General features: G+C 47.3%; 1 protein-coding gene across 8 annotated transcripts; it reads right to left on the minus strand.

Annotated features, from left to right (window-relative positions):
* Positions 1-27,545, minus strand: csde1 (cold shock domain containing E1, RNA-binding). Of its 8 annotated transcripts, XM_035381185.1 has the most exons (23): positions 27,394-27,545; positions 22,282-23,077; positions 19,520-19,836; positions 15,511-15,709; positions 14,426-14,592; positions 13,444-13,530; positions 13,236-13,333; positions 12,571-12,652; positions 12,051-12,179; positions 11,045-11,170; positions 10,443-10,658; positions 10,101-10,241; positions 8,841-9,008; positions 8,144-8,155; positions 7,584-7,598; positions 5,593-5,700; positions 4,619-4,794; positions 4,090-4,202; positions 3,682-3,801; positions 3,120-3,298; positions 2,663-2,826; positions 2,033-2,165; positions 1-1,822 (listed from the first exon to the last, which is right to left on the minus strand). In XM_035381185.1, the coding sequence occupies exons 3-23, from the start codon at positions 19,643-19,645 to the stop codon at positions 1,775-1,777; spliced, it is 2,607 nt and encodes an 868-aa protein (XP_035237076.1). In that variant the 5' UTR covers positions 19,646-19,836; positions 22,282-23,077; positions 27,394-27,545; the 3' UTR covers positions 1-1,774. The 8 variants fall into 8 exon arrangements, with proteins under 8 accessions (XP_035237076.1, XP_035237080.1, XP_035237077.1 ...); XM_035381189.1 differs by lacking the exon at positions 19,520-19,836; XM_035381186.1 differs by lacking the exons at positions 19,520-19,836; positions 22,282-23,077; positions 27,394-27,545 and adding an exon at positions 17,523-17,620 and having other exon boundaries at positions 14,483-14,592.
* Positions 27,546-27,640: the final 95 nt, after the last annotated feature.

A 27,640-nucleotide genomic window follows, 5' to 3' on the forward strand; every position in this document is an offset into this window, starting at 1 on the left:
TTTTTTCGTAAAACGTTTATTTTTCTTTCATTCATGACCATTAACAAAAGTACATGGGAGAACCTGTGTGTGTGGCTCAACAGGAACCCAGCGTTCTCCAGTTTAATTTTAACAGTAATGACTCCATGTGTCAGCAGAGGCACCATTGGTACCCCTTCCAAATCCTCTCCGTCACTAATTGAAATCCTGATTCTCGTTATGATCTTGTACTTATTTAAATACTTCGTTTTTTTTTTATTATTACTTTTGCTTTCTTAACTTAAGCAAGTTAACATTTTGTTTATTTTCTATCAGTTTTATCATGATGTTGGAATTTCCACTAAGAAAAAAAAAAAAAAAAGCACACATTACATACAGTATATTTTCAACCCACAGTTATTGGGATGCAAACCTGCATTATTCTACCAAAAAAAAGCCATCCTAAGATTGTTCTTTATATTTTGGCGATTGGCTGGGGAAAGAAGGTACATTACTACTTTTTTTTGTTTTTTATTTTATGTATTTTTAGGCACCGTATTTTTATTTTTTTTTATATTTTATTGTAATTAGCAGAAATGTAAAGTCTCAATGAAATAAAAAAACAAAAAACAAAAGCTGAGATGTGCAAAGAAAAAAATATTGTTGTATAAAAGCAGGAGAACTGCTGGCGAGAACATACGTTTTAGAATTCTGCACCCGGAGGGGGGAAAAAAAAAAAAGAGGGCGGGACTATCACCAGAGGGGCGTGGCTATATCAAGACCAGAACACTCACCATACTCCAGATAAAATGGCTGTGACTTCTCACCACACACGGGAGGGGGGCGTGGGGGGGGGAGAAAAATCCCAAAAAAGGGAGTTCATTTACACGATCACATACATGTGAGGACCGACTTTTACAAACACAGCACTTTCACGCCAGTTTTTTTTTCCGCAGATATAGACTTTTAAAACTGCTCTAAAAACCGAGCAGGGAAGTACCTTTTGTGTGTGTGTGTGTGTGTGTGTCCATCCACATATCTGACAAATACATCAAGTCTCCGTTTCCTCTCCACAGCTAAGCATTTGTTTCATTTATTTATTAGAAAACACCCATTACATTTGAAAAAAATAGTAAAACAATAAATCAAATAAAGGAATCCCCATTTTCTCTTGCGTGAGGTGAAGAGGATGCAGAAAAAAATAAAGAAATAGGAAAAAAAACAAAAACAAAACACACACACACGCACGCACACACACACACACACACACAACCACACGTATAATGTGGGTGCAGAATTCCATACTCTCGCCAAAAAAAACAACCTTTTCCAGTTCCGGACGAGATGGGGACTCAGACAGAGGCTGCGGCATAGTTTCATCCTCGTTCTGCGAGGTCACAGTGCCCTCCAAACCGTTTCCTCTACTCGCCACGTCTCCTTTTCGTCCGTTCACTCGCTCACTCTCTCCGTCGCAGACACGCTCGCTCACGGACGCACGCAGGCGGAGGAGAGAGGCTCCCCCCCCTTCCACCTAACACTGCAGTGCCCAGCCCGGCCAGTATCCAAGAGACCACACCCACATGGAGAGCAGAGGACCAATGGAATAAGAGGGACCTGTTAAAGGGGCGGGGACAAGAACAGGTAGGGGGAGGGGCTGCGCATGCAGATCTCCAGCGACAATGCAGCTTCCCCCGTACCCCCGCCCCCGCCCCCCCGTCAATCACATCTCAGGGCTGAACTTCTCAAACCCCCCCTCCCAACCCCCCCCCCCCCCCCCCAAATTAACCACGTGGGGGGGGGGGGCACGGACGGCGGTTCAGTCGATGACACCAGCTTGGCGGATTTTCCGTTCCACATTAAAACCCTGCAGAGGAACACAGAGAGAGAGAGAAAACTGTAAAACTAAGCGTGACACACACACAACGCAGGGCACTCTTCTTTAAAGCCGCGGTCTGAAGCCATAAAAGCGGGCGCGTTCACAGCACTATTCACAGATTACTGTAAACAGCCGAAACGGTAGCGTGACCGTCGCCATGACCACCACGGTGACCGTCGCCGTGACCGCCGCGCGTACCTTGGAGCTGTCGGGCCCGCGCGGCTGCCTCAGGATGACCAGGCGGGGGGCGCTGGCGTCGTCCAGCGTGATGCTCTTCAGCCGGTTCACCAGCCGGTCGGGCCGCGGGGTAGCCACCGGTTTGGGTCCCTCGCTAGGGGGGGGGGGAAACCGGTTAACGCGGTACGGCATGCGGTCTGACAAAGTCCCTGTCCCTTCATTCTGTTCATTTACACTACATTACATTACAGCCATTTAGCAGACACTCTTATCCAGAGTGACTTACACAACTTTTTACACAGTGGTACGTCCCTAAACATACAGTGGAATGACAGGAGTAACAGAAACGGAGGAGGCAGCACAACGAGCAAGTGCACAGAAAAGATTGGAGGAAGTGTTCTTTATTATAAACAAGACGAGGCCAAGGCCAAAACAACAAACAAAAATCTGCCACCCTCCCACACTGCCTAGAATAGAAAGATATCTAGGCTAGCGCTTGGGGGGAAAAAAAACAGTCTACATTGCATCCATTTATACAGCTGGATATATATATATACACTGAAGCAGTGCAGGTTGAGTACCTCGCTCAAGGGCACAACGGCAGTGTCCCACCACCGGAATCGAACCCGTGACCCCCGGGGCGTTTCTCACCTGACTCGTCTCACGTTGCAGGCGCTGCACTTGCCCGTGCGCTGGTTAAGGATGACCGAGAACTCCACCTCGTCCCCCGCCTGCAGCTCCAGCCCGTCCTGCACCTCCTTCACGTGGAAGAAGAGCTTCTTGCCCTCCCCAACCTCGTACGTGATGAACCCAAACTGACGGAAAAAGAGTTTCACACAGACACACATTTTTAGTGCGTATTCACCATTCATACTGAAGTACAGATTTACAAATGATCAACATAAAAAATAAAAACTTCTCTCTTCAACAATCAATCAACCAAAGGGGGGTGGGGTCGTTATAGTCATGTGATTTACCAGAATTACATACAGTTTTGTTTCCATGACGACCATTACGACTCTAGCATAACCACACCACAGAGAAGCCCAAAAGTCTGTTCTTTAAATAAATAAAATGTAATTAATTTATTAAAAAAATTTTTAAATACCTGGTCCTTGACACACTCCACCAGGGCGCGGCGCTGGGGCACGATGTTGCAGGCCATCTTCTGTCCCGTGGTACCCACAGTGCACAGCTGGAACTTCACCATCTCCCCCTTCTGCAGGCAGTCCGCCTTGTTAGCCATGCCCACGATGCCAAAGGGGAAGCTCTGGCCTTTTGAACTTCCTGTGTGAGGAGGAGGGGAGGGAAGAGGAGAGGGGTGGAGGGGAGGTGAGAGGAGGGAAGGAAAGGGGTGGAGAGGTGAGAGAGGAGGGAAAGGGAGGGGAGGTGAGAGAAGAGAGGAAGAGGGAGGGGAGGAGATGGAGAAGAAGGGAAGGGAGGGAGTGGAGGGGGTGAGAGGAGAGGAGGGGAAGGGAGGAGAAGGAGAGGAAAGGGAGGGAGAGGAGAGAGAGAGGAGGGGAGGGTAGGGAGAGGAAGAGGAAGGGGATGGAGAGGAGAGGAGGGGAGGAGAGAGGAGGGTAGGGAGGCAAAGGGGCTCATGAGTCTGGGGTTGGTCTCGAGCGGTGTTTTTAGCAGATCCTGGTCTGAGCCTGCAGCCGGGCGCTCACCCTCCTCCGTGACCTCGATCAGCCCCTGGTACTCCGTCTGCGAGGGGTCCACACTGCGCAGGGGGCGCAACACCTTCCCCAGGAGCACGGCGGCGCTCACGTCCTCCCCCACGCCGTTCACTGGGGGGGGGGGGGGGGAAGAGAGAGACAGAAACAGAGACAAAGAAATTAGCAATGGACATAATCATACAAGCAGTAGAATGCAAGATAGCCAGAAAATCAATGGCCAAAATGAGGCTGGATGCCATAAAAGAAGAGTTCCCATCAGTGCACACGGGTAGTTAGAGAGCTTCTCCTGGCCACAGTAGCCTCTGGCCTGTTCAGTGGGGGTTAAGGCCAGGGTAAACTGAAGCGTACTGTAACTGATCCTTGTGTGCTGAAGTGTGACTGATTGACAGGCGTCCTCACCTGCAGCCACCTTGGTGACCTTCTCTGCGCTGACCTTGTTGCCCTTGCCCTTGGACAGGGTGTACTCCACAGTGTCCCCCAGCTCCAGGCTCTCCAGGTCCCCACACAGCTCACTGTTCACACACGCACACGCACAGCATGATGGGTAATTCTGAGCCAGCACTCGCAGTAGAGGCACACAAGCGCAGGTCTAAAGTCAGGCCCACACAGAAATACACATGTCAACGTTTACAGCAGCAGTTCAATGATTAACAGCCAAGGAAGATTCATTATTAGTACCTAAAATGTGTCACTTTTTTTCACCAGTTCAAACTGTTTTACGGAAACAAAATGGCGTTTCAAAGGTCAGACCGCACTTAACATGGAGCGACCGGAACAGCCTGACTTCACAATGACCCCACAACGATCAGGATTTTCCCCTCTTTATAAAACTCGAACCCTGTGCCAACTGGTGCACAGGCACACCAAAAGAAGCTCAACACAAGCGCCACAGGCAGGAGTCGACGTCGCTTAGTTGAGAAGGCCGCACCTGTAGTGGAAGAATATCTCCTGGTCGTGATTGGCCGTTTCGATGAACCCAAAGTTGTCCTTGAGCGTGGCGATGTATCCCAGCAGCCTCTTGGTGTTGACCGTGCGGTTGAGGATCTTCAAGGACACGGCGCTCTGCTGCCCAGTCCTTTTGACCTCACTGATGGAGAATTCCACCTGGAGGAGGAAGAGGAGGGAGGAAGAGTTTAGGTGACATCACAACTGTACAGAAAGATTAAATATTCCTTTATATGAACTGCAGTGATTGATCTCATTCTCCCTTTTCACCAATGGGACCAGTGCATCTTTCTCCCCTTGATTTAACATACACAATTCTATGTTCATGCTAAGAACTGGACATAAACACAGTGCTCTTTGGATTTCCCCAGGTCTTTACCTTCTCTAATGATCACAGAAACATATAGCCTACCTCCTACTTTAATATACTGTCAAGGGGGAAGAAAAAAACAACAACTAATTCACACAAAATAAAAAAAAATCAATCATAAAAGAAGGTGTGGACTGTGTTCAAGGTGTGGACTGTGACCAATGCCAATATAATTATGAAGAAACACTGGCAGTAGTTGGCATTGATTGGGCACCAAAGTGTTTTGGACGCAATTTATTTTTTTATTATTTAATTTGCTTTTTTAAATATCCCCATCACAAGGATTCTTAATACTCCCACCAGCATTTTCACAACGTTATGGTTATGTCATAGGCTTCCATAGGAATAAACTATCGGATATTCGTTAAACTAAGATAGCTGGATTACACTTTTAATTTCATTAAATCACATTTACACTGGGGAAAAAAATGGAGAATACACTAATACATAACATTCAAAACTACAGAGACAGTGACCTGCCCCGCTATCCTAACAGAGCAAAGTACAGAGAGTCTTCGTCTCAGACCTGCCCTCCTGCCCTAACAGCCAGGTGATCCCGCCCCGTGTTTTTGTTTTTTTCGCCGTACCTTATCTCCCGTTTGTGGCAGAGCGCAGCCCTCCAGGTCCTTGCTGTGATAGGCCACGGTCAGCTTCACGCCGCAGTCCTCGTACGCGATCACGCCCTCCTCCGCGTCCTGTCGGGGGCAGTCGTTACAGGCGTTTGTACACACCGCGTGACATCACACGTCCATACAGGAAGTTCAGAGCAGCTAGCGCGCTTTCCACTACAGCGGGACTAAAGGGGGGGGGGGGGGAGGGGGGGGGGGGGGATGTGGGGGCGGGGTTTTCTGGGGCTCGCTTACTGTGGATCTGCTCATAGCACTGAAGTGCGCACTAGCGAAAGCCAACCCTTTGAAATGCATTAGTTCTGAAGGAGCAAGGGCAAATACTTCTGCATAAACTCAACAAACTGAGGAAGAAGCCTGCTCGTGACATAGTTGCTCAGTTAAACCGTGAGTCATTCGTCTCTCCTAGGAATGCAGATCAATAAAGCAGTAACACCGGGTCACTAATCCTCAATAATGATTAGTACCTCTGGTTAGCAATACAGTATGTCAAATATACAAGCATGAGTACACCAGTGCAAATTCTCCACTTGGATATCAATGCCAACACATCAACTGACCCCAGCACTAATCCCAACACACCAACAGACGCCAGCACTAACCCCAACACATCAACTGACGCCAGCACTAACCCCAACACATCAATTGACGCCAGCACTAACCCCAACACATCAACTAACCCCAGCACTAACCCCAACACATCAACTGACCCCAGCACTAACCCCAACACATCAACTGAAGCCAGCACTAACCCCAACACATCAATTGACGCCAGCACTAACCCCAACACATCAACTAACCCCAGCACTAACCCCAACACATCAACTGACCCCAGCACTAACCCCAACACATCAACTGAAGCCAGCACTAACCCCAACACATCAACTGAAGCCAGCATTAACCCCAACACATCAAATGACCCCAGCACTAACCCCAACACATCAACAGCATAGACTGGCATCACATTCTCAGTAAAGCAATTGGAATTCTACAGGTGTCAAGAATACTCTCAAAGACCCTAAAATGCTCTCATTTTAGAAGCCTTTGCTCCTGAAAATAGATGTGTGCCAACTGTAAAAAACAATTTAGGAGCACATCAAATTGTGACACATTAGTGTGCTCCTAAATTTTTCAGCTTAGGGGCACATATACTCCTTGGGGGGAAGAAAATGCTACCGTAGAGCCCTGCCAACACTCAGAGTAAACCGAATAATTGATTTCAGAGTCCGTGCCACACAAACAGCTCTGCTGCACTGCTGGAACACTGCCATTCCAGACAGTCTGAAGCAGGAGGGGGGGCGGGGGGGTGAGGGCTCAGCTGAAATAGTGCAGGTTTGTTTTCCCCACCGTGGCCCCCGAGCAGCGCGTTACATAAGACAGATCGGAAAGATTACGCATCGGAGGGACAGAAATATGCCGTCTGTCGTACACAAACAAGCTCGAGTGTGGGGGGTGGAGGTCTGAAGACTGAATTTCTGAATCTTCACAAAACAAAGTGGAAACACAACTGTGTTGTTTTTTTTGTTTTTTTTAAGTCCTTGTTAAGAGGAACGCAAGCTACCTGCACTTTGTGTCAAATGTAAAGTTGCACTGATTGCTGGGAGTACAAACACCCTTCAGTAACTTAATCCGATGGCCACACTTCACAGAACATCAAAGATGCATACAAAAATTTAAAAAAATGCGTGTTGGCATCTTCAGGACTGATTTGCAGGTGGCTGATGAAATGTGACAAAGCGTTTCATGAAACCTGATTGGTCACAGAGACACGGTGACATGGTCCTCCTTTGACTCAACAAGAGAAGTGATGGAAAAACACCCAGATTGCTGATTTAAGCAAGCAGGCCTTAGTTCTGCAGCCTGTGATCTACGGTGGAAAAAGGGTTAGAGGCTCCTAGGCGGGAAAAGCATACGCCGTCAGTAGGTTTGGGCCACAAACGCACACCACTCACCTTTTCCACTTTACCCTTCAATCAAATTTCAAATTAAAAAAAAATTAAAAAAAAGAAATAAACATGTAATTAGAGGCTTTACCCCTTTCAAAGATCGCATTTAAGACAAACCAGAAAGAAATTCTTTGGGTATTTAAGAAGAAAGGTCACAGAAAGCGTCTCAATCCCTGATGGTTCGGAAACTGACAACCAGAGTCAGAAATCTCTTCCTGTAGATTTACATTACAAATGATGACAAGAGACATGGCCCCAATGCAGCAGGAGGAGCAGGTTACCAGGTGGGAAGGGAGAAAGTTTAATGGATGGAAAAATGATAGCAGAAGCGGCTCATGGATAAAGCTTTCAGATGACAGCTATTTTCATTATTAAAATCTACTTGCTACCTTCTATACTTTAGCGCGTGATATTTTGGATATGCCAGATTTGACAAGGCACAGTAATGTTACAATCGCCTTTTTAAGCATGTTTTTCTTAAACTTGCGTATCCGAAAGACGTAAGAAAAGGAAGCAAGCTGAGATGAAGTAAGCACTGCCATGCACAGCAAAGAACAGGATCCTACCTTCTCTTTTTTCTAAGGAAGGACAGAGGAGGCAAGAAAGGAGGGAGGGAGGAAAGGAGAGAGCAGAAAGGAGGATTAGAGCGAAGGAGACCAGGTTCAAAAAAATAAATTAAATTAAATGAACATTTAGATATTTTTGGGACTAGTAAGTAGCTGCCTCTCCAGGGTGAACTATTCACTGTCCATGATGCTTGCCTTGCACTGTGCACCCTAATATATTCAAAGGTCAAGTGCCCACTGACATTTCAACTGCGGGGAGAAAAAAAAAAAAAAGTGCCCGGTATCGGTTGTATGCTGCCTGTGAATTTGTCGTAGAAATCCAGAGTCAAACGTACAGTTGTAACAAGATGTTCCTCCTTAGACTATTAAAAATATCCATATTTGTCCATAGTCTACCAATGATCTGAGATCCCTTTAAGCCTTCTTATGTTTTTTGGAATTTTTTTTCTCCAAAATTCTAAGTCAGTGTTCTAGAACTCCACTGCAGTCAGTCACCAGCGGTGATCGATACATCAGCATTAGAATGTCCCCATAAGAGAATTTGTGATCTCACACCTTTAAAGGGTTAAAAGCAGTACCTGGACGGTCATTTTAACGGCCAGGTCTTTAAGGTGTATTAAAAAAGGGGATTTCACTCCTATAACCCGCTGACCCCAGTCTCCCAGCGACCCCGCGGTCCGTCAGAAAGAGCCCTCACCTTCTCCTTGGTCTTGCTGGGGCTGGCGCTCTTGCTGCAGGAGGCAGCCACGGCCTCCTTCTCCACCACTCCCACGAAGCGCTGCTCGGACTGCGTGTGGAAGGACACCGTGCCCTTGGGAAGCTTCTTGATTCGCACTGCGTGGTTCCTCTGGGCCGACAGCATGTCCTGCAAAAAAGGGAGGGGGAAAATGAGCTCTTCCTCTTCCTCTTCGCACACACTCACCCGGAGTGGCTACGAGGCTTGCTTATGAAGCTAAAGGGAGTTTGCTAAAGAACTCCCAAGTTGAAGACCACCCCGCACTGCAAAATAACAACGATAAATAACAGTAATATGTGTAATAACGAGTTTTAAAGACACTTGGGAGTGTATACCACCTCCACCCAAAAATTCACCGTCGCAGCTCAAAAAGCTAATACATTTTTTTTTTTTGTTACTCCCAGGGCTGCCACTTCAAGTTCCTGCCTAATCTGTTCTGCTCAAAGAAACACAATCTGGTGACAAAGGTAGAAAGTTATTGCTAAGAACACACTGTAGCTCCAACTCTGATCAATCCACTGGGCATTCCTGAGCCATCTGGTGGTGATTAAAAAAAAAAAAATTGTGACTGCATATTCTTTTGAACAGGAACAAAGAATTCCATATAAAAGCGTTTTATATCTGACAAGGATGGTTTGGGACTTTCCATCTGTCCTTAAATCAAAATGGCATCCATTCCTCATCTTTCACACCGTGAAACAGACTTGAATCAGACTGCATCCTACCTTTTCTGCCCTCTACCCGCTCAAAAGGTTACACCACTGAAATTGTGCTGAACCTAATTTAGCTACTGGATTTGAAATGAAACCATGAATATGAAGTTAAAGTGCAGGCCGTCAGCTTCAATTTGAGGGTATTTCCATCCATATCGGGTGATCCGGGTAGAAATTGCAGCCCTTTTTATACACAGCCCCCCCCCCCCCCATTTTAGGAGACAAACTCAATGTGCTGGAGTACAGAGCCAAAATAACAAAAATTCTGTCACTGTCCAAATGCTTAGACCGCACTGTAAATTTGCACAGTTGGCGTTGTTAATATGTAGAGGTCAGACAGGAAATGGTGTGCAAAAAAAAAATAGACCAAACAGGACAGAAACAGAGGTGACTGTAGAACTATTAAAGAAGGAGGGAGCGATAAAGCAGAGGGAGAGAGAGGAGAGAAAGCGAGAGGAGGGAGGGGAGAGAGAGAGAGAGAGAGGAGTGCGCGGCTTCCGAAACTCACGGGCACGACGGTGAACTCCACTTCGTCAGAGATGTGCAGCTGGCTCTCCTCCAGGACCTCGCTGAAGTGGAAGAACATTCGGGCGTCCCGGTCGACGCACTTGATGAAGCCGAAACCGTCCCGCATGGCAGCGATCACGCCCTGTGGGGGGGGGGGGGGGGGGGGGGGGGTGTGGTAAGAGAACGTCAGAGGGGACACAGGAGGGTTCGAGTCGTCCGCACCACACCCCACCACTCGTTTACCCAAATACGGTCGAATCGACCGCGCCAAGCGTCCACACCACCGCTCCTTTGCCCGAATACGGTCGAATCGACCGCGGCAGCCGCCCCCCCCGGGCCTCACCATCTCGCGGGTCTCCTTGGTGAAGTGGAAGGTGTCGGGCAGGATGTCGATGTTGGTGGCCCGCTCCAGCTTGTCCCGCCGGTCGGTGGAGATGTTGAACTGCACGTGGTCGCCCTCCAGCAGCGTCACCTTGGACTTGGTGTCCTTCTCCCCGAAGAGCAGCTCCTTCTCCGCGAAATTGATCCTGGCGCAGATCCGCCCAGGCAACGGGTCGTTCTGTACGGAAAGGGGAAGCGGAAAAGAACACGGGCAGAGAGGGTCATCGGGATTAATAGCTGTGAAACAACATGTACCCAAAAATGTACCCAAAAACACCTGCAGACTGCCAAAATCCAACCTTGAGTAAGGGGCACCAAATGGAACATTAAATTTTGTGCACAGAATGAATTTCTTGCAACAAAATGTTGTCCTTGCTACAAAATGAATAAACAACTTGCGCTCTTTGTATTTCACGTATGAAATGTAAGCTTTACAATGAAAGTATGCTGTGAAACACAAAAAAAGCTGAACAGGGTAAGAGAGGTGACAGAGTAAACGTGTTCCTGCACCAAATTCTATTTTGCAATGTTCGCACGTCTCCGCAGAACAGGCGGGAGACGTACCTGGTTCTTGTTGGGCACCTTGGGGATAACCTTGGCGACGGTGCCCTCAAACTGCTCAATGCTGATGTCCTCGAAGATGACCGTTCCCTGGGGGAGCAGCCGCACCTCCGTGGCTACCTCCTTGCCCTGGGGGGGGGGGGGGGGCGGGGAAAACACAGCGACGTTAGAATACATACCGGCTGGCTCCAAAGGCTCGGAGAGGCTACCAATCACAGGCCGGGATTCAACAGACGCGCCAATGACAGAGCGACTTCCAAACATCACAGCATCAGGAGTGAACATTCCCACTCAGGCAGGGTCAGTTATCAACGTCCGAGAGCCATGACAACAAAAAAAAATACACTGGCAGTAAGGAAGAGACTACAGAGCAAACATGTACGCCCAGTAGAAAGCAAAAGACAGACCGCATATCTAACTGAATACAGCTAGCAATAGGAGCGCATCGTTAACATCGCAACTCTAGGGTCCAAGCTTCAGTAGAACCGAATCTTAAATAACACATTCAACACTACACTATAAACAGTAAATGGAAATCCGATGGGGAAATACTGATGGTGATGGTATAGGTATAATTAAGGCCGATGAAGCAGCTCTCAGCTCGAGAAGCCTCACAGAAAAAGGAGCTCACAGACAAAGGAGCTCACAGACAAAGGAGCTCACAGAAAAAGGAGCTCACAGAAAAAGGAGCTCACAGACAAAGGAGCTCACAGAAAAAGGAGCTCACAGACAAAGGAGCTCACAGAAAAAGGAGCTCACAGACAAAGGAGCTCACAGACAAAGGAGCTCACAGAAAAAGGAGCTCACAGAAAAAGGAGCTCACAGACAAAGGAGCTCACAGAAAAAGGAGCTCACAGAAAAAGGAGCTCACAGACAAAGGAGCTCACAGACAAAGGAGCTCACAGAAAAAGGAGCTCACAGAAAAAGGAGCTCACAGAAAAAGGAGCTCACAGAAAAAGGAGCGCACGCAGACGAGTCTCCCCCCTCGTCCCGACTCCACCCATCTTACGTTTCTCTCCTTAATGGTGAACTCCACGTCGTCGCCCGCCTGCAGCGCCTCCAGGTCTCCCTTGAACTCGCTGTAGTGGAAGAAGATCTCCTTCACCACGTCTCCCCTCTCGATGAACCCGAAGGCCTCCTGCAAGAGATCAGAGTCCGGCGGTAATGCGGGGGCGAGCGGTTTCACGGTCACCGGCTGGGACCACAGGGATTACAGCACAGAAAAGTCAACCGCCTTTAAAACAAGACCAGGTTAAGACCTAGCATATGGCTGGACCTAACACACGTGACCCGGCCGACCAATGGCGTGACTTCATAACTCGGCCGACCAATGGTGTGACTTCATAACTCGGCCGACCAATGGCGTGACTTCATAACTCGGCCGACCAATGGTGTGACTTCATCACTCACTCGGTCAGTCGCATACATTCATGTTTGTAGGGCTGGCCCCGCTGCTGCGGTCCAGCCAAAAACGTAAACAACAAATACGTAAAGCGAACTGCCAATCGTAGGCCAGGAATCAACGTTACCTTGGTAGCACAGACCACTCCTTGGCATCTCATCTGTTTCTTCTTGACCAGGACAATGTTGTGGGCGCTGACCGCACCGGTGCTGAAACACACACACGTCACACAGACCGTGAGCGCACGCGCAAAACAGAAAAACGCAGACACAGAGGCCGCTGTGCAGAGGCCACAGGAGACACAACATACGTGCAGCTCAATATCACACGCATGCACGCACGCACGCACGCACGCGGCAAATGCTTCAGAACCGCTAAAAACAACACCACTGACGTCTGTTGATGAAACGGCCGATCGGCAGCAAGGCCATACAGCTTCCGTGTGATCACGTGACGTGCTTTGATCAATCATAAGGCAGCTGAAAGGCCTTGCTGCTGATTGGCTGTCTTATCAGCACCCAACAGATAACACTGGAGACGTTCTGGACGTTTACTACCACCATCAGGTACAGATTGAAGGAAAAAAAGATAGCAGAGATGACCTATTTATGCTTTGAAAACATTTGATAATTATTACTGCGGTGTATTGCCTAGCCCACGTAAACAAGGACGACATTTCCCCAGGCTGATAGACAGACAGACGCAAGACCACCCCCACCCTCCCCCGCCCTCCCCCGCCCTCCCCCGCCCTCCCCCGCCCACCCCCGCGCCGTCCCAGGCCTGGTAACTCACTGCTTGTTCGTCTCCATGTAGAAGCTGACTTTGTCCCCCGTGTCCAGGTGCAGGTTCCCCTCCACATCCTCGGACGTGTACGTCAGGTAGAACACTTCCTGTTCGGGCCGAAAAGGTGAAAGGTCACGACGCGGCGAGAACCTGCCGTCGTCGGGGACGGGACGCCGAGTTTTTCCCCGAATCCGGGCCGGGCGCCGCCGGAGCTTACCCCGTTCCTCTCGTAGCACACGCTGCCCGTCGGCACCTGGCCCGGCGCGGACTTCCCGTCCAGGTGAGTAGGGATGGCGGACACGACCTGCAGGACAGTGACAGCCACAGCGTGGACTGGGTTAGGAACCAGAGCACCTCAAGACACCGCCAAGAACACTCACTGAACCTGCATCCTGACAAAAGTTTATTTTCCTTTACTTTGGGGGGGGGGATTGGGGGGGGGGGAGGGGATCATTAGTTGATTAGAAGTGTTAGTTAATCAACACACAATGATGATTGAATGAAGATAAATAAAATGGTTTGCTAGATCATTTTTGCTTCCTAGACAGGTAGCTAGCTATGGAGGTAGTCCTTTTTTTGCTTTTTGTTTTGGGGAATGCATGGCCATCCTTTCTTGCTTCTACACCACTTTTCTAACATAATAAACACACACAGGACAAAACACACATGCATCACGAAGACCGCAGTCAAGCTCAGTATAAACCTGTACGGAGAGCTCCGCAGGACAGACATATTGATCACATACAGCAGAACACGCCATCAAATACATATTCCAGGGCTCTACAGTGCACCCTTTTTAAAGAGCATTTGCTCCTGACATTTGATGTGTGTTAACTGGAAAAAAAAAAAAAAAAAAAAAAAAAATTTAGGAGCACAAGTACTAATTGAGATACATTAGTGCGCTTCCATATGTGCTCCTAGGGGAACACACATGAGCTCCTCGAATGGGGAGGGGGGTTAATGTTAGCGTAGCGTCCCGGCATTCCCTTAAACCGGAAAAAGGTTCAGAGGGTTTAGCATGAGCTTGACTGAACACGAAAAGGTGAGGTGGGGGGGGGGGGGGGGGGGAGAGTTAAGGGAGTTAGCACCACGATGGCGGCGAGACACGGACGCAGACGGGGGGGGGGGGGACGCGGACGGGGACGCAGACGGGGGGAAACGGAAGCGTAAAAAAGTAAAGTAAAATGGTGTTCCTTAACTGGATGAATAAAACCATGCAGCACAGTAAAGGGAGAGCCGAGCAGCCCAGGCCCCACCTGCCCCGAGATGCGCTCCTCCGGCAGCACCTCCGACTTGATCTTCACCAGCTTCACCGCGATGGGCTTGCCCGTGCGCCGGTCCGCCGACACCTCAAACTCCACATCGTCTGCCGGGGGGGGGGGGGAGGGGGGGGGGAGGAGAGGAGAGGGGAGGGGAGAGGACAGGAGAGGATGGGGGGGGGGGGGGGGGAGGGGAGAACAGTGGAGGTCAGAGGACAGGAGAGGATGGGGGGGGGGGGGGGAGGGGAGAGGGGGTGAGGGGAAAGGAGATTAGAGGGGAGGAGGAGAGGACAGGGAAAGGGTAGAGGGGAGGGGGGAGGGGAGAGGGGGGGAGAGAGGAGAGGGGAGGGGGGGGGGAGGAGGGGAGGTCAGAGGACAGGAGAGGATGGGGGGGAGGAGGGGGGAGGGAGAGAGGGGGCGGGGGGGGAAGGGAGGGGAGAGGGGAGGGGGGGAGAGAGGAAAGGGGGAGGAGAGAGGTGGGGGGAGGAGAGAGGTGGGGAGAGGAGAGAGGGGGAGAGGACAGGAGAGGAAAGGGGAGGAGAAAGGAGCATAGTGTGAGGGCCTTTTGCTGCTGCCTCACCCTCATAAGAAAATAAAGGATCCCCACACACAAGCAAGAGCTCCCTTGTGGTATATCACGCCCCTCTGGTTTAGAGGTAGAGGCAAAAATCCAGCATACCCAGGTCCAACTGGCGTGGCCCGATTTGTTACAGGGAGATCAAAATGAAGTGAACGTTCATCCCTCAGGCAGAATGACAACCTTCTCAGAGCAGGGCCTTCTGGTGGAAATTTCTCAGCAAAGTCCCACTTTCCCAATGTACACATAAAACATGTATAAAAACTATGAGAGGTACAACCTGAAACTTCTCAATTCAAGGAGTTTTAACATCGTACATTTTCACTTGGGACTGCAACACAAACAGGTGTTCGCAGCGCTCCATCCCCTCCCCCGCCCACCCCCCCCCACTTCCGGACTTCCGGACGTCCTTCCCCGAGATTCCCAGGCCCGGGAAGGCCGCCCTCACCTCCGAGCTTGAGCTCCTGCAGGTTGCCGTTGTACTGGGAGCAGTGGAAGAAGAGGCGGGCCTGGCGCTCCGAGCACTGGATGAAGCCGTAGGAGGTCAGCAGCTTCTCCACCACGCCCGTCTCCCGCAGGCCGCCCCCCGTGCCGTTGGCGAAGGCGGAGTGCCCGTTGTTGTGGAGCAGGCCGGGGTCAAAGCTCATCTGAGCATGTGCAGACGGGACGAGAGGTGGGGTGGGGGGGGGAGGTGGGGGGGCGGGGCAAGCAGAGAGCAGCGTGTCAATCACTTCGTCATGGCGATTCAGGTCACAATTCGAGCTCCAATCATTTCCTAACATTCACGGAAATATGAATGAATTAAAAGTTCTTTGAAAAATGAAAAACTTAAAAAAATATGAAATTATGGAGGGGGGGGAAGAAAAGAAATGAATTCCATTTAAATATTAATTAAACGTGTTAATATTCTATGATGTCAGTTAATACTAGCCTGTGTTAAATAACTGCCTTTAAGGTTTTGTTTACGTCTAGCTCTTGGCTCAAACGCTGTCACAAACTGCACTCGTGTTGGCTGTGCCTTTCTGACCTGACATAGGACTGGAGCAAGAATGCCACACATGACCACGAGGAACATAACTCACCAACGTTCAGGCACATACACAAGGCCATACACAAGGCACTGAATCAAGTCAGCAAGCTACGTTAATAGCCGCACTGACACCTAACATGTTCATTAGACAGGACCTGCTACGTGTCACAAAGCAGAAAAACAGAATTGTTGCTACCAAAACTGTTCTGAACAACAATCCCCCTTGAGCTCTGCACCGCTCAATTATTAAAGGCGCCATTATCGATCAGCTTCAGAGACTGACAATGCGCAACCGACGATCCTTCAGGTTTGTTCCTCCCACCCAAACAAGAGGACACGTTTGGTTGTAAGCTAGCTTGCAACACAGTTCATTCATATAAACTGGCACAGTTGTGTACTGCATAAACAGAACTAGGAGCCAACGGGTCACTCAACGCTCGTTAGCATGTTAAATTAGCGCCGATGTCCGTTCTCTCTACTCGCTTCCTGCAGGAATGATCCACTCCCATCAGTAACTGCATGTTGTGGGAATTAAACAATACTGAGCAGAAAGGGAAATGGACAGCTAGGCTATTTCAAAGCGCTAGGTGAACGAGACCTTTTTTGCTGAAGTTATCTGCCAAAGTAAAAAGATCACACTAGTAAAAACAACTTAGATGTTTTTTTAGGCATGCTTTTAGTGAAAACACTCAACCACACAAGCTTCAAAACAGGCTGGAGAGCGCTAGAGAACGAACAGACTCAACCAGCTTTGGGGCAAATCTGCCTGCATCTCTTAATGCAGATGCAGAACAGGGTAAATGCCCAGGTAAGCGTTTCCAGCTTGTCTAGACTTTTTGGCCAGCCAATAGAAAGGGCAGGTGGGACAGCATTTTACAGCTGGCGCCTCACAGACCTGCAATTTCACTGCTGCTGGTAAACACTGAAAAACTAAGAGTTTCAATCACAGTTTAAAAAAAAAATAAAAACACACATGCAGGCTAAATTAACCTTTCGTGCACCAATCGCTGCATTAAGCAGAGCGACCAGATTCAATCCTGTGATGAAAGTTTAGCTGGATTTTCATGCCTTCAACACTCAACCAAATTTTACATGAAGCCTTTCAAAATAAACACCAACCCACTGCCCCCCCCTCCGCCCACCATCCACCCCCCCCGTGTTTCCAAACGAACACGCATGCAAAAGGTGGGTCCCATGTTATTCAGCACACGCGTGAAGAATCGGCCACGGGGACTGAGAACGGTGAGGCCTACCGAGGCCAGGTCCAAAGGGAGAACCGTCGCCTAATTTTTTTGGCGGGACCGAGATCTCCAGTAAATCCATTAACGGGCAACACACTGCAAACCATGCGGTTAGCGCTGGGCACAGACCAGGCTGGTGAGCGTCACCCAAACGTGCACGGGCACAGAGGGCCGCTCATGCCCACTTACTGATCTCTGGTACAGGGGGGTCCGCTTGAGCTTTTTGCCCCCGGACGCACGCGGCCCGTGGCAGGACATGGAGGAGGAGCGGGGGATGGGCGGAGCCGAGGCGGCGGAGGCAGAGGCGGAGGCGGGGGCGGGGGCGGGGGCGTCGGTGGGGGGCACCGGGGGGTCAGGGAACACCGGCTCCATCTCAAAAAAGGGGGCGAGGACTGGGACGCACTGTTTGGGAAGGGGGCAGGGAGGGTGGAGTGAGAGAGAGCTCAGGCACGACCAGCCAGTCCCCCCTCCCCTCCCCAGCACACTTTGCACCCAGCTTCAGTAACACGGGGAAGCAGGCAGGGAGGATCAAAGCCAATCCCCAATCCTGGACTCGCTCCATCTCATCCCGAACGCCTGCGCGTCCGGGACCGCGTCACGCCACGGGTCGGACCGCGGGGCTTCGGTCGCGCCACATGACGCGAGCGCGCAGGCGGGAGGGGCGAGGCGTGGAGAAAAAGGTCACGTGACTCCGCACTGCCTCAGCGCACTATAACCAAACTCACTTTATACACACAACCTCCGAGCGGGGAGCCTCCGATTTAGAGTTCACGCCAAACCCAAAAACAAACCCAAACCCTGCAGCAACACAGCCGAAGCTCAATAAGGGCCTACAGGTAAGCCTTCAACAGCGCAGCTCAGAAAAGCGGTCCTGTCATGTTCTTTGGCACAGCCTGCTAGTCTTTCAGGCAACTTGTTCACTTTCCAAACAAACATTTTTCCACTAACACAAAATAGCCAAAAACTCCCAAACACAAAGGGTGAAACAGCATATGCTTCGAAAATTTCATTAAATAAATGTAATGAAAATAAATAAATAAAAGTAAGTAAGAAGTAAATAAATAAAAGTATGTAAGTTCAGCACATAAGGTTACACACACACACACACACACACAGGGAGAGAGACGTGAGGATGAGAGTAATCTGTCAGCCTCACACAGCTCTTTAACACAGCCGAGACCCAAAAACAGGTCATGCGAAAGCACGCATTTGACCCACATATTCTCCTTAAAGGACAGATGAACAGAAGGGTGGTTTTGGGTGAAACGTGGAAAATGAAAAGACTAGGGGAGATAGCAAACGTCTTGGGCTGCATGTGTATTTTAGCACAACGGCTAACTGGAAAGAATATTTCTTTAAAACAGTCAAAACGCATCAGCAAACCTACAGTGAGACGATCAATTTGGGTTGTCGAGTAGATGACAACATGAATTTGATGAATTAACCCAGCCAGATGGTTAAATTACGCAAGTTTAAAACTAATCAATGAAAAGGTTTGAATGATGCGTACATGATATTTGCAAATTAACCACCTTTACTCGGGCGTTGCATTTAAAATCTAAAACTGAAATTTAAGAATAATTTTTTTTCTTCAAGCCCAAACTGAAAAAATCAGCCGCTACAGGACGAAAGCGCTTCACGGCTCTCTGGTTTTCCTGCTCCCATTTCTGGAAACAAGAGCCAGAGAGGAACACAGATCTAAGGCCCCTGTAAATACAGACAACAGCCTCCCTCCCTCCCCCCCCAACCCCCAACCCCCACTACTGCATTCCATGCGTCTCCCGCACCAGCTCCCAGCCCATGACATCACAGGCTGCAGGTGAACAGAGGCGAGCCTCACAGCCCAGGTGATAGAAAGGTTAGGCCAGACAGCACAGGGTGTGTGGGGGGTGGGGGGGGGGGAAGGGATGGGCGATGCGGAGGGTGTTTGATGGAATACAAAAAATTGGCGGTGGTGGTAGGGTAGGGGGTGGAGTGGGTGTTTGATGGAATAGAGGGTAGAATTGGAATTGGTGGTGGGGTGGGGCAGGGGGGGTGGACTGGGTGTTTTGATGGAATGGGGGGTAGAATTGGAATTGGTGGTGGGGCGGGGGGGTGGACTGGGTGTTTTGATGGAATATGGAACAGAAGTGCTGGGGCGGGGGCGGGGGGGCGGGGACGGGGATGGGGGGGGCAGTGAAACTTACGGAGCGGCCGTATGGAGACAGGCTCAGTCCGACGGGGGAGGTGCTGCCCAGGTCAGCGCTAACGTACGCGGCGGGAGGCGACGCCGGCAAGGTAAACTCGACAAAGCCTTTCCAGGGGCTGCCCATATTTTCCCATACACCCCTGCCAAACTCCACCCCCCTTCCTGCTGTCCGCACCGGGTCGCTCGCTCACACGTCTGCCTTCCGCTGGAAAACTATTCTTTTTTTTTTTTTTTTTATTTATTTTTGTTGTGTTTTTTGCTGTTTGTTTTTGTTAAATAACATGAACCACACCCAACGACACACCTTCTTGATTTCTGCAAAGGGTGAACAGAGGGGGGGGTGGGGGGGGGGAGGAGAGAGAGAGAGAGAGAGAGGGAGGGATAGAGGGAGAAGCAACAAGAACAGCCAGTGAGCAAAGCAGTATAATCACAGGAAAAGGGGCTAAAGGCATTCTCTGGCGTGGGGGGGGCTGGGAGGGGGGGGCGGGGGGGCAACAACCAGGCGAAACTCAGCCATGTCAAAGCAGGGGCAATTTGGAGCAGTACAGGCTAAAGCCAAGATTAGGATTTATTTTGGAAAAAAATCTGTTTAATTACTTTACCTCAAGTCAGGATATTAGTCAACAGATTCCTAAGAATGTTAACAGAACCAAGAATCGAGCATCTCCACAGCCAAGAAACAGCGTGGCACAGCAGCAGCAAGTTTTTAAAATATGTACAGGTTCGTAAGAAACTCTGAAAAGCACAAATTTATTTGTATAGTAGGGGTGTGTTCACCGAAAAACAGTAACATGCTAAGCAGCTCAAATAAACAAAATAACAAATTTGGCTTTCTAGATTATGGACAGTAATTTAAGCCAAAATACTCAAATGTACTGACATGAATAAATAAATTACTGAATATGATACTTCCTTGTGGCACCACTGGAGGTTTACTGAACCACATGAAATAATAAGCATAAGAGGACGCTAGTGGGCCTGACCAACTTTAGCCTTGACAAGTTCCCTCATGTTATCAAATGCAAATTACAAAAGCAGCTAAATTAGCCAACTGAACTCACCAGACCAGTTTTCAGTAATGGTCTCAGAATGTGACTACACATACAGCACAGCTGCATCGTTATTTTAGATCATTTTACTGAATTTAGAAACATAGCATAACATCTGCCCAGAAAAGAATGGGTTATATTCTAGCTGTGATACCACGTTAATAATAAAAATGCTGTCGACCAAATTTGAAAGCGGACCAAATTGTATGCTCAAACGTTATCACTGCAATGGTTAACCAAAGACAATTGGCCCCATTAACCAATAAGCAAATTTGAGCCAAAAGCACTTCCCAATTTCATAGTTATGTGGAATAACCGATCGAACCATAACTTTGTGAATGGCCTACATGCCATGCCAAGTTCCATGTACCGACTAGTGTTTACTTGGATTAAAAATGGAAAAGGCCTATTTTTATTTGGCTGGATTACATTGGCCCGATGCTGCCTGAAGAAAAGAATAAGGCCTATGGCTAGCAACTCGCCTTGCATGGTTTAAGCCCAATTAATTGTCTTTTCAGTCCCTAAGGATCCAACCGTACAACAGGTGCCAACTATTCAAGAGTTTCTATCCATTAATACTAACCTTTACACTACAAGTCACAAATATGAATTTCGCAAGCAAAAGGTAACCTGCTTGATTTTGCTTCAGACAGTGGCAAATTATAAGTTTAGTGAAACTGGTAAGAGAAAAGTAAAATCTTATAATTATAATTCACACCAGTCAGCATCTACATTTACATTCATCCAATTCAGAGTAAAAGGAAATGCAACAACTAATTGAACAAATGGTGTTACAGGCAAGAAACACTGATAAGTGATATTAAACCTGGAGAGATTCATAAACCAAGATGTATGCAATACCACCAATAAGAGAACAACTATGGCCTAAATATAAAAGATAAAAGCAAACGCATACAGTATTTGGTTCAGTTTTTAAAATATTATTTGGCGAGGGGACGATCAGTCACTTATATCGATGTAATCACACACCAGCAATGCCAGCGATGAATGGCTGACGGCACTTTGTACGAGAGCCAATCGGTTCCACCCGTTTCATTTTGGGCGGATCTTCATGCAGGCCCCTTGCGCAATCACTGTCCCGGCAGCTCAAATGTTGCGCAACACCAGCCATGTTATTTATCAACTACCCAGAGATCAACAAAACACCGGAGGGACCTTTCAAATTTCTGCCTAAGTTCTGGCACAATGAAACGACAACAAAATCATGCTCACAGGTTTTCTTGCCTTACAGGTTCCATAACCCAAATTTCCAGAGACGGATTTTTAAAGGGAACCACGCACCTATTTATGTAAGGGGCATATGTAGGGCTCTGTTAATGAGGGAATCCTACGACCTTCAAGGGTAAGGAACCTGCTATTCCGAATGCCACTCTGAACAGCAACCACTTTTAGACAGAGTTGCCCTTGCCCAAAGACAAGACCACTAAGTCCTACAGGGCTGAATGGACCTCATATCTGGGGACTTTCTTCTAGAAATTTTGAGTTGAAAGGCAGAACATCCAGGGCTTTAAATACAGAAGCCTACGCCCTGACCCTGATATTCAAACATTCGACATGTTCTGACAGAAGCCACTCTGCGCTGCGAAATATGGAACGGATCCAAATTTTAGTTAGGCAATCATGACTCTGATCTCACGACGGGCAATAAAAAGGCACAGGTGAAGAAGGTCATCCTGTTACAAATGCCTACCTTGCTCAGAGTCTCGGAAACTTCAGGTGACGTCTCGGGACAGTCGCCGACGTACAGGTGTGGCAGCCTTGTGTTCTATTCACTCTCACAGGCACGCAAACGCAAACACACACACACACACACACACAAATTACACACACACACGTGCGATTTTCACGTTTCTGGCACGTGTTCTGATAAGTTTCCAAAACAAAAAACAAACACAAACAAAACTAAAAAAAGAAGAAAAAAAAAGGCAGACAGGCGTAATAACACTGTTTTTTAAACAAATAAACAACAGTGTAAAAACAGAGAGAGAGAAAGAGAGAGAGGGAGGGAGACAGGAGGGGGACTATGTCAAAACTAGCGAAGAGCAGCCCTCTCCAAACCCCCGGGCGAGATGAAGACGCGGCGAGGATGAGGAGGAGGGCTGTGAGCAGCGTTGGGACGTGTGCTTTGTCAAAGCTGTTGAGTAGGCACAAACTTCTGGTCTCAGATCAAGTAATGTCTTCGTTTTTTTTTCGTTTTTGTTTTTTTGCTTTGTCGTGTGTTGGTAAAAGCGTTCTTCGGGCTCGTCTGGGCGGGCAGTCTTGTCTTCTTGGTTCTTTGGTTGCGTTTGTTTGGTTTCTTTTTCCTTGATTTTTCAAAAACGATCCTTTTTTTTTTGTTGTTGTCGTTGTCGTCGTCGTCGTTGTCTTGGGAACGTGGTTGCAACTTTTGCTCGTCTTGTGTCGTTTCTATTTTGTTACTTCGGTGTGATCTGAACTTGAAGCAGCAGTTTCAGATGGTACAAAAATCAGTTCTGTTACACTTCATACTGCAAAGGAAAGAAATGTTGTCATCAGAAAACCATTAAGACAATACGTTTACGTGCACAGTGACTAGTCAGTAGAACTGTCGTCATTTACACTTCATACTGCAAAACAGAGAACAGGTAAAAGTTGCCATCAATATTATGACATAAGTTTACATGCAGAGTCAGACCAGTCCGCTGAATTGTTGTGGTTTTGGGTGCATCAGACCAACTGAAAATTAAAGTTCAAAAACTTTATAGACAAACAACAAAACCGTTTAAAATAATGAGAACACCCATGTCCTCATTTTGTAACAGGGCCTCAGTATTCTCTCATTGTTTGTAATTTATTACAATTCTGAGAGAATCAGATTGTAACAAACCTAAAATAAATCCAGTGAACTACACTTTGTCACGTACCCTATATATGAAAGTACAACAGCCTAACTTTTTTTTTTTTTTTCAAACAACCAAATTTTTCAGGGGCATTGAAGCCCATCAGTGTAACCATGGCAATTTAGTGCTTTATTCTTCTTTGCTGTACTAAATTGAGGGGCTACAACAACATCTAGGACACAGCTGAGGACACAATGCAACAAGCATCTGAGGACTAACACACACCCACCCCCCAGCAAACAGAGGCCCTTTTAGATTCTTCTCACACAGCCTCACAGGCCTAAAAATACTCTGTTTCCTGAGCCACCAGTCCAGGACACACAACATGTGCCACCAGCTGACTGGATCAGCAAAACCAAGCAAGCCACCTCTTATGGACCAAGAGAACAAGAGACCTGTCCCGTTACATATTTTATTTAATCAAATAACTATCAATAAGCAAATGTGCAGCACTGCATTTCCACAGCTACAGCACACTTAAGGTAGACAATAAGAGAAGTTATTTTTTTTAATTTTTATATAAAAATTAATGCACCCTATTCTTGTTTTTTTCCACTAGTCCTAGTACTAACAACAGTGTATCAATGTATCTGTGAAAGCGCCATCTTCTAAGAGTGGAAAACAGGTGAAATTTAATCTAATAGTTACACGGCAACAGAGTCTGGTCAACATGGTATCCTCTAAGACTTTTAACACAGTGCTGCCAAGGGGGTCAAATTCTGTTCCAGGGAGAGGAGCAGTCTCAATGATTCCTCCCCTCTAGTGCAGGGTTGCCTGAGAAATGCCATATTTCAGGCTCTTCAACAAAAGACGGGATTACAACCGGGGAAATTGTATATTTATCCATGTTTAGACATTTAGACATTAACCCTCCAAAAAGCAGGCTTTTTTTTTAAGTCAGTGTTCTAGAATTCCATTGCTTGTGTCATAGTGATCATGACATCAGCATTATAAAGTCCAATTATATACATAGTAATCACATTTTTTTTTTTACACCTTAGAGTTAATTAAAAATTAGACAATAGGAACAGCATATGGACCAAATGACGATCCGTTCTGACTGGGCCCAATTCAACCCCATTAACTAGCACACACTACTTCAGTCACGTAAGCAGAGACTGATCACAAAAACTAATCAGCCATCCGACAGTCGCTAGCAAGTTGGCCTTTGGCAACAAAAAAATAATCAGGGCTGAATCAGAGACCGGTAACATTGCACCATATCCAAAAAGACCACTGAAGAGGTCACTTCCCCAATTTCAACGTTTCACTTAGAAAAAAGTAATCTGACTTGCCTGCACATTGACGGTGTAATTTGCGATAAATTTCGACGCTGCACAAAGTCAAAGCTAAAACTCTGAGGAAGCAATTCAGATAGTACCGCCGGGGCCAGAGGGCAAACTGAAGAGCAGAAATGTGTTTCTGGGTGATGGATGGCCTACTGAAAATCACCACAGCAATCCAACAGACAAGTACACAAAACGAAAGGGGACGACAGAAGTCACAGATTCAGAAGGCACATCGGTTAGATTATGTTCCCGTTTTATTTAATGGTGTCAGTGGACATGTATTTTTGCAAATTGGCATGTCTCACCGATTGTTATATTCGCTTGTTGGGTAGAAACAATAAGATCCTCTTTAAATCCCGGAGTTGCCCATACTAGTGACTCAAGTGTGAGTCGGATCACACCGGTAGCTACACGCGAATAATGCATCATACCAATTTTCACACAGCTCTCTCCTGCACTTTTGCTGATGTCAATGACACGAGGCACAACATTACCTCATGGACGCTCATAAACATAATGAACGGCTGACCTTACAACTGTCATTTCATATGCAAATGACGCTGCATCTTGAAATACATAATACATTAAAGATAAAGTCAGTGAGTACTTGGCAGGGAAAGGAGACATGCCTAGCAAGTGAAAGGCATCTGCATAAATGACTATGGATTCCACTAAAACCTTTGCAGGACTCATTTGGCACATAGAAGCTATGGTGGAATTTTAACTGTTACATGTCTCTTAGCTCCAAACTAAGCTGTTGGTTGATGTATGCAAGCAACACTACTAATTTTCCCAAGGATCTAAATTGAACATTGCGGTTCTAGAGGGTTTTGTGGGAGATTGATCAATCAGGCATATTGCACATACCTAGAACATGCAGTTCTATACATAAACTAAGTGAAAAAGGCAAGCATCAGATCAAAGTATGTGCACATTCCCCAAAGCAGAAAAAAACATATCACAGTTCCAAAGTAAACTATCTAGACTAGGCCCAAGACTTTAGCCAAATATAGTAAAAAAATGTAAGTCAATGAGGTTATGCACAATCATTTATCACACTAATATGTATAAGACTAGGCGATCAGAGGGCCTTATGTTAACTCCCCATTTCTGTGAACAGTCTTGACCTAGACAGAGCGCTGGAATAACACAAGACCTTAGTTGCTTCGGTGTTTTAAATTCAGGCAGACAAATATAGATTTAGAGGACACTTGCGTAGCGTTGTTTATGACTTTGAAATGTAGGCCTACGGTCTGATTTTCTGAGAAAAACAATCACACGGGAATATAGTATTACAAACCATCACGTGAACCCCCCGCGGTTCACTTTGATAGCGTGTGTTTTTCAGCGGCCCATGACGCACCAAAAAACATATCCGCACTCTAAACCGCCCACTACACACCATCCCCCCCGATTGGCTGCCGTAGTGCTGATTGGACCAAAGCCTTAAAATCTATAGGCCATTCCATCTAGTCAATCATGCTTCCATTTAAAATTTCATGGAGAAGGAAAAATGTTTATGTTGCAACATATTTCAAAGCTAGCTGGCTAGCTTCCGAAACGAAGTCACTGCTGGGGAATTCAATTGTCTTCATATAGTCAGCGGGCAATACCCAGTTTACTCTAAATTAATAAAAATAAATGCTGAATGGCTCTTACTAACGAAGTCACCTCGAAGAGTCGCGTATCGTCCTTAACTAGCAAGAAAGCTAACTTGCGAGCTATACCGAGCCGTAGCCGATTAAAATGTTAGCTAGCTAACCAACAACGCAAGCTCAGACATCAAACTTAACTTCGCCTAACTAGACTAGCTAACGAACCAACACAGCGAGCACTACTTTATAGCTAGCATTAGTAAACTAACGTTAGAAAATTCCGTTATTCCCGCTATCCAACGATCTAACGTTGCACAACTACCAATTTCTACACAAGGAAGCTGAAATTCAAAATCGAGTAACCATAAAAGACCAACTTAAACGGATTTCACGTAGAGGTTCCTAATACTATCGATACAATGCATGTTATTTTCTACGTAGCTAGTAGCAAGCCAACTTATAATATATTGCCTAATGTTAACTAGCGTTAACGGAGTTAATATTAAAATAAGTCAACATGAGAGCTACTGCTGTGCCATTTCTTTAACATAGCTAATCTGGTTAGTCCATCAAGGCAGCAAACTAATGTTAACGTGTTAGCTAAGTTAACGGAAACAGGCGCATTGATAACAAAGAAAAATGCGACAGAATGCTAGCTAGCTATTAGGCTAGCACGCATTTTACGTAACTGTGTACCGACTTAGCTAGTTAGCTAGGTCACCCTTCTCGGGCTTTATAGCATGGTAACTCCTTAAACCATTTTCAATTGTGTATAAAACGTAAAACACACACTTATACACTACACTGATCATTTAAAATAAGTTTTAAAATCCGATCTGTTCACTTAGCGGACGCACTACTATTGCTAAGATTTACGACGAGAAAACTGCCCGAAATTACGGTCCAGTGCCCCCGCCCAGGCCTACTGTTCAACTCACGGCAACAATTCCAGACATTGTCGTCACGGATCATAGATGAAATACATGTTCAAAATCCCTTAAATCCTAACGTTTTACGTCCACAATCGCAATTTCGACAATAGAAATAAATAAAAACTCACCCCAACAGCTTTCAGCACTGTCACCAGCGCCGCCATAAGCAGCACGGCACATTACGTAGTAATGAGAATGGATTCTTCTCGCGAGACTACATCCGACGCTTTCTTCATTGTGTTTAATGGCGGAGAGTACGGGAAGTCCACGTGGTGCCACACAAGCTGTGCATTGATTTATTGTCTGTACTGTTGCTGCAAAATCCAGTCTCGAAGTGTCACGTGCAAAGTCTAATATTAAAACAGGGCCAGGTTT

Source organism: Anguilla anguilla, chromosome 11, assembly GCF_013347855.1.
Source record: "Anguilla anguilla isolate fAngAng1 chromosome 11, fAngAng1.pri, whole genome shotgun sequence".
NCBI classification, from domain to species: domain Eukaryota; kingdom Metazoa; phylum Chordata; class Actinopteri; order Anguilliformes; family Anguillidae; genus Anguilla; species Anguilla anguilla.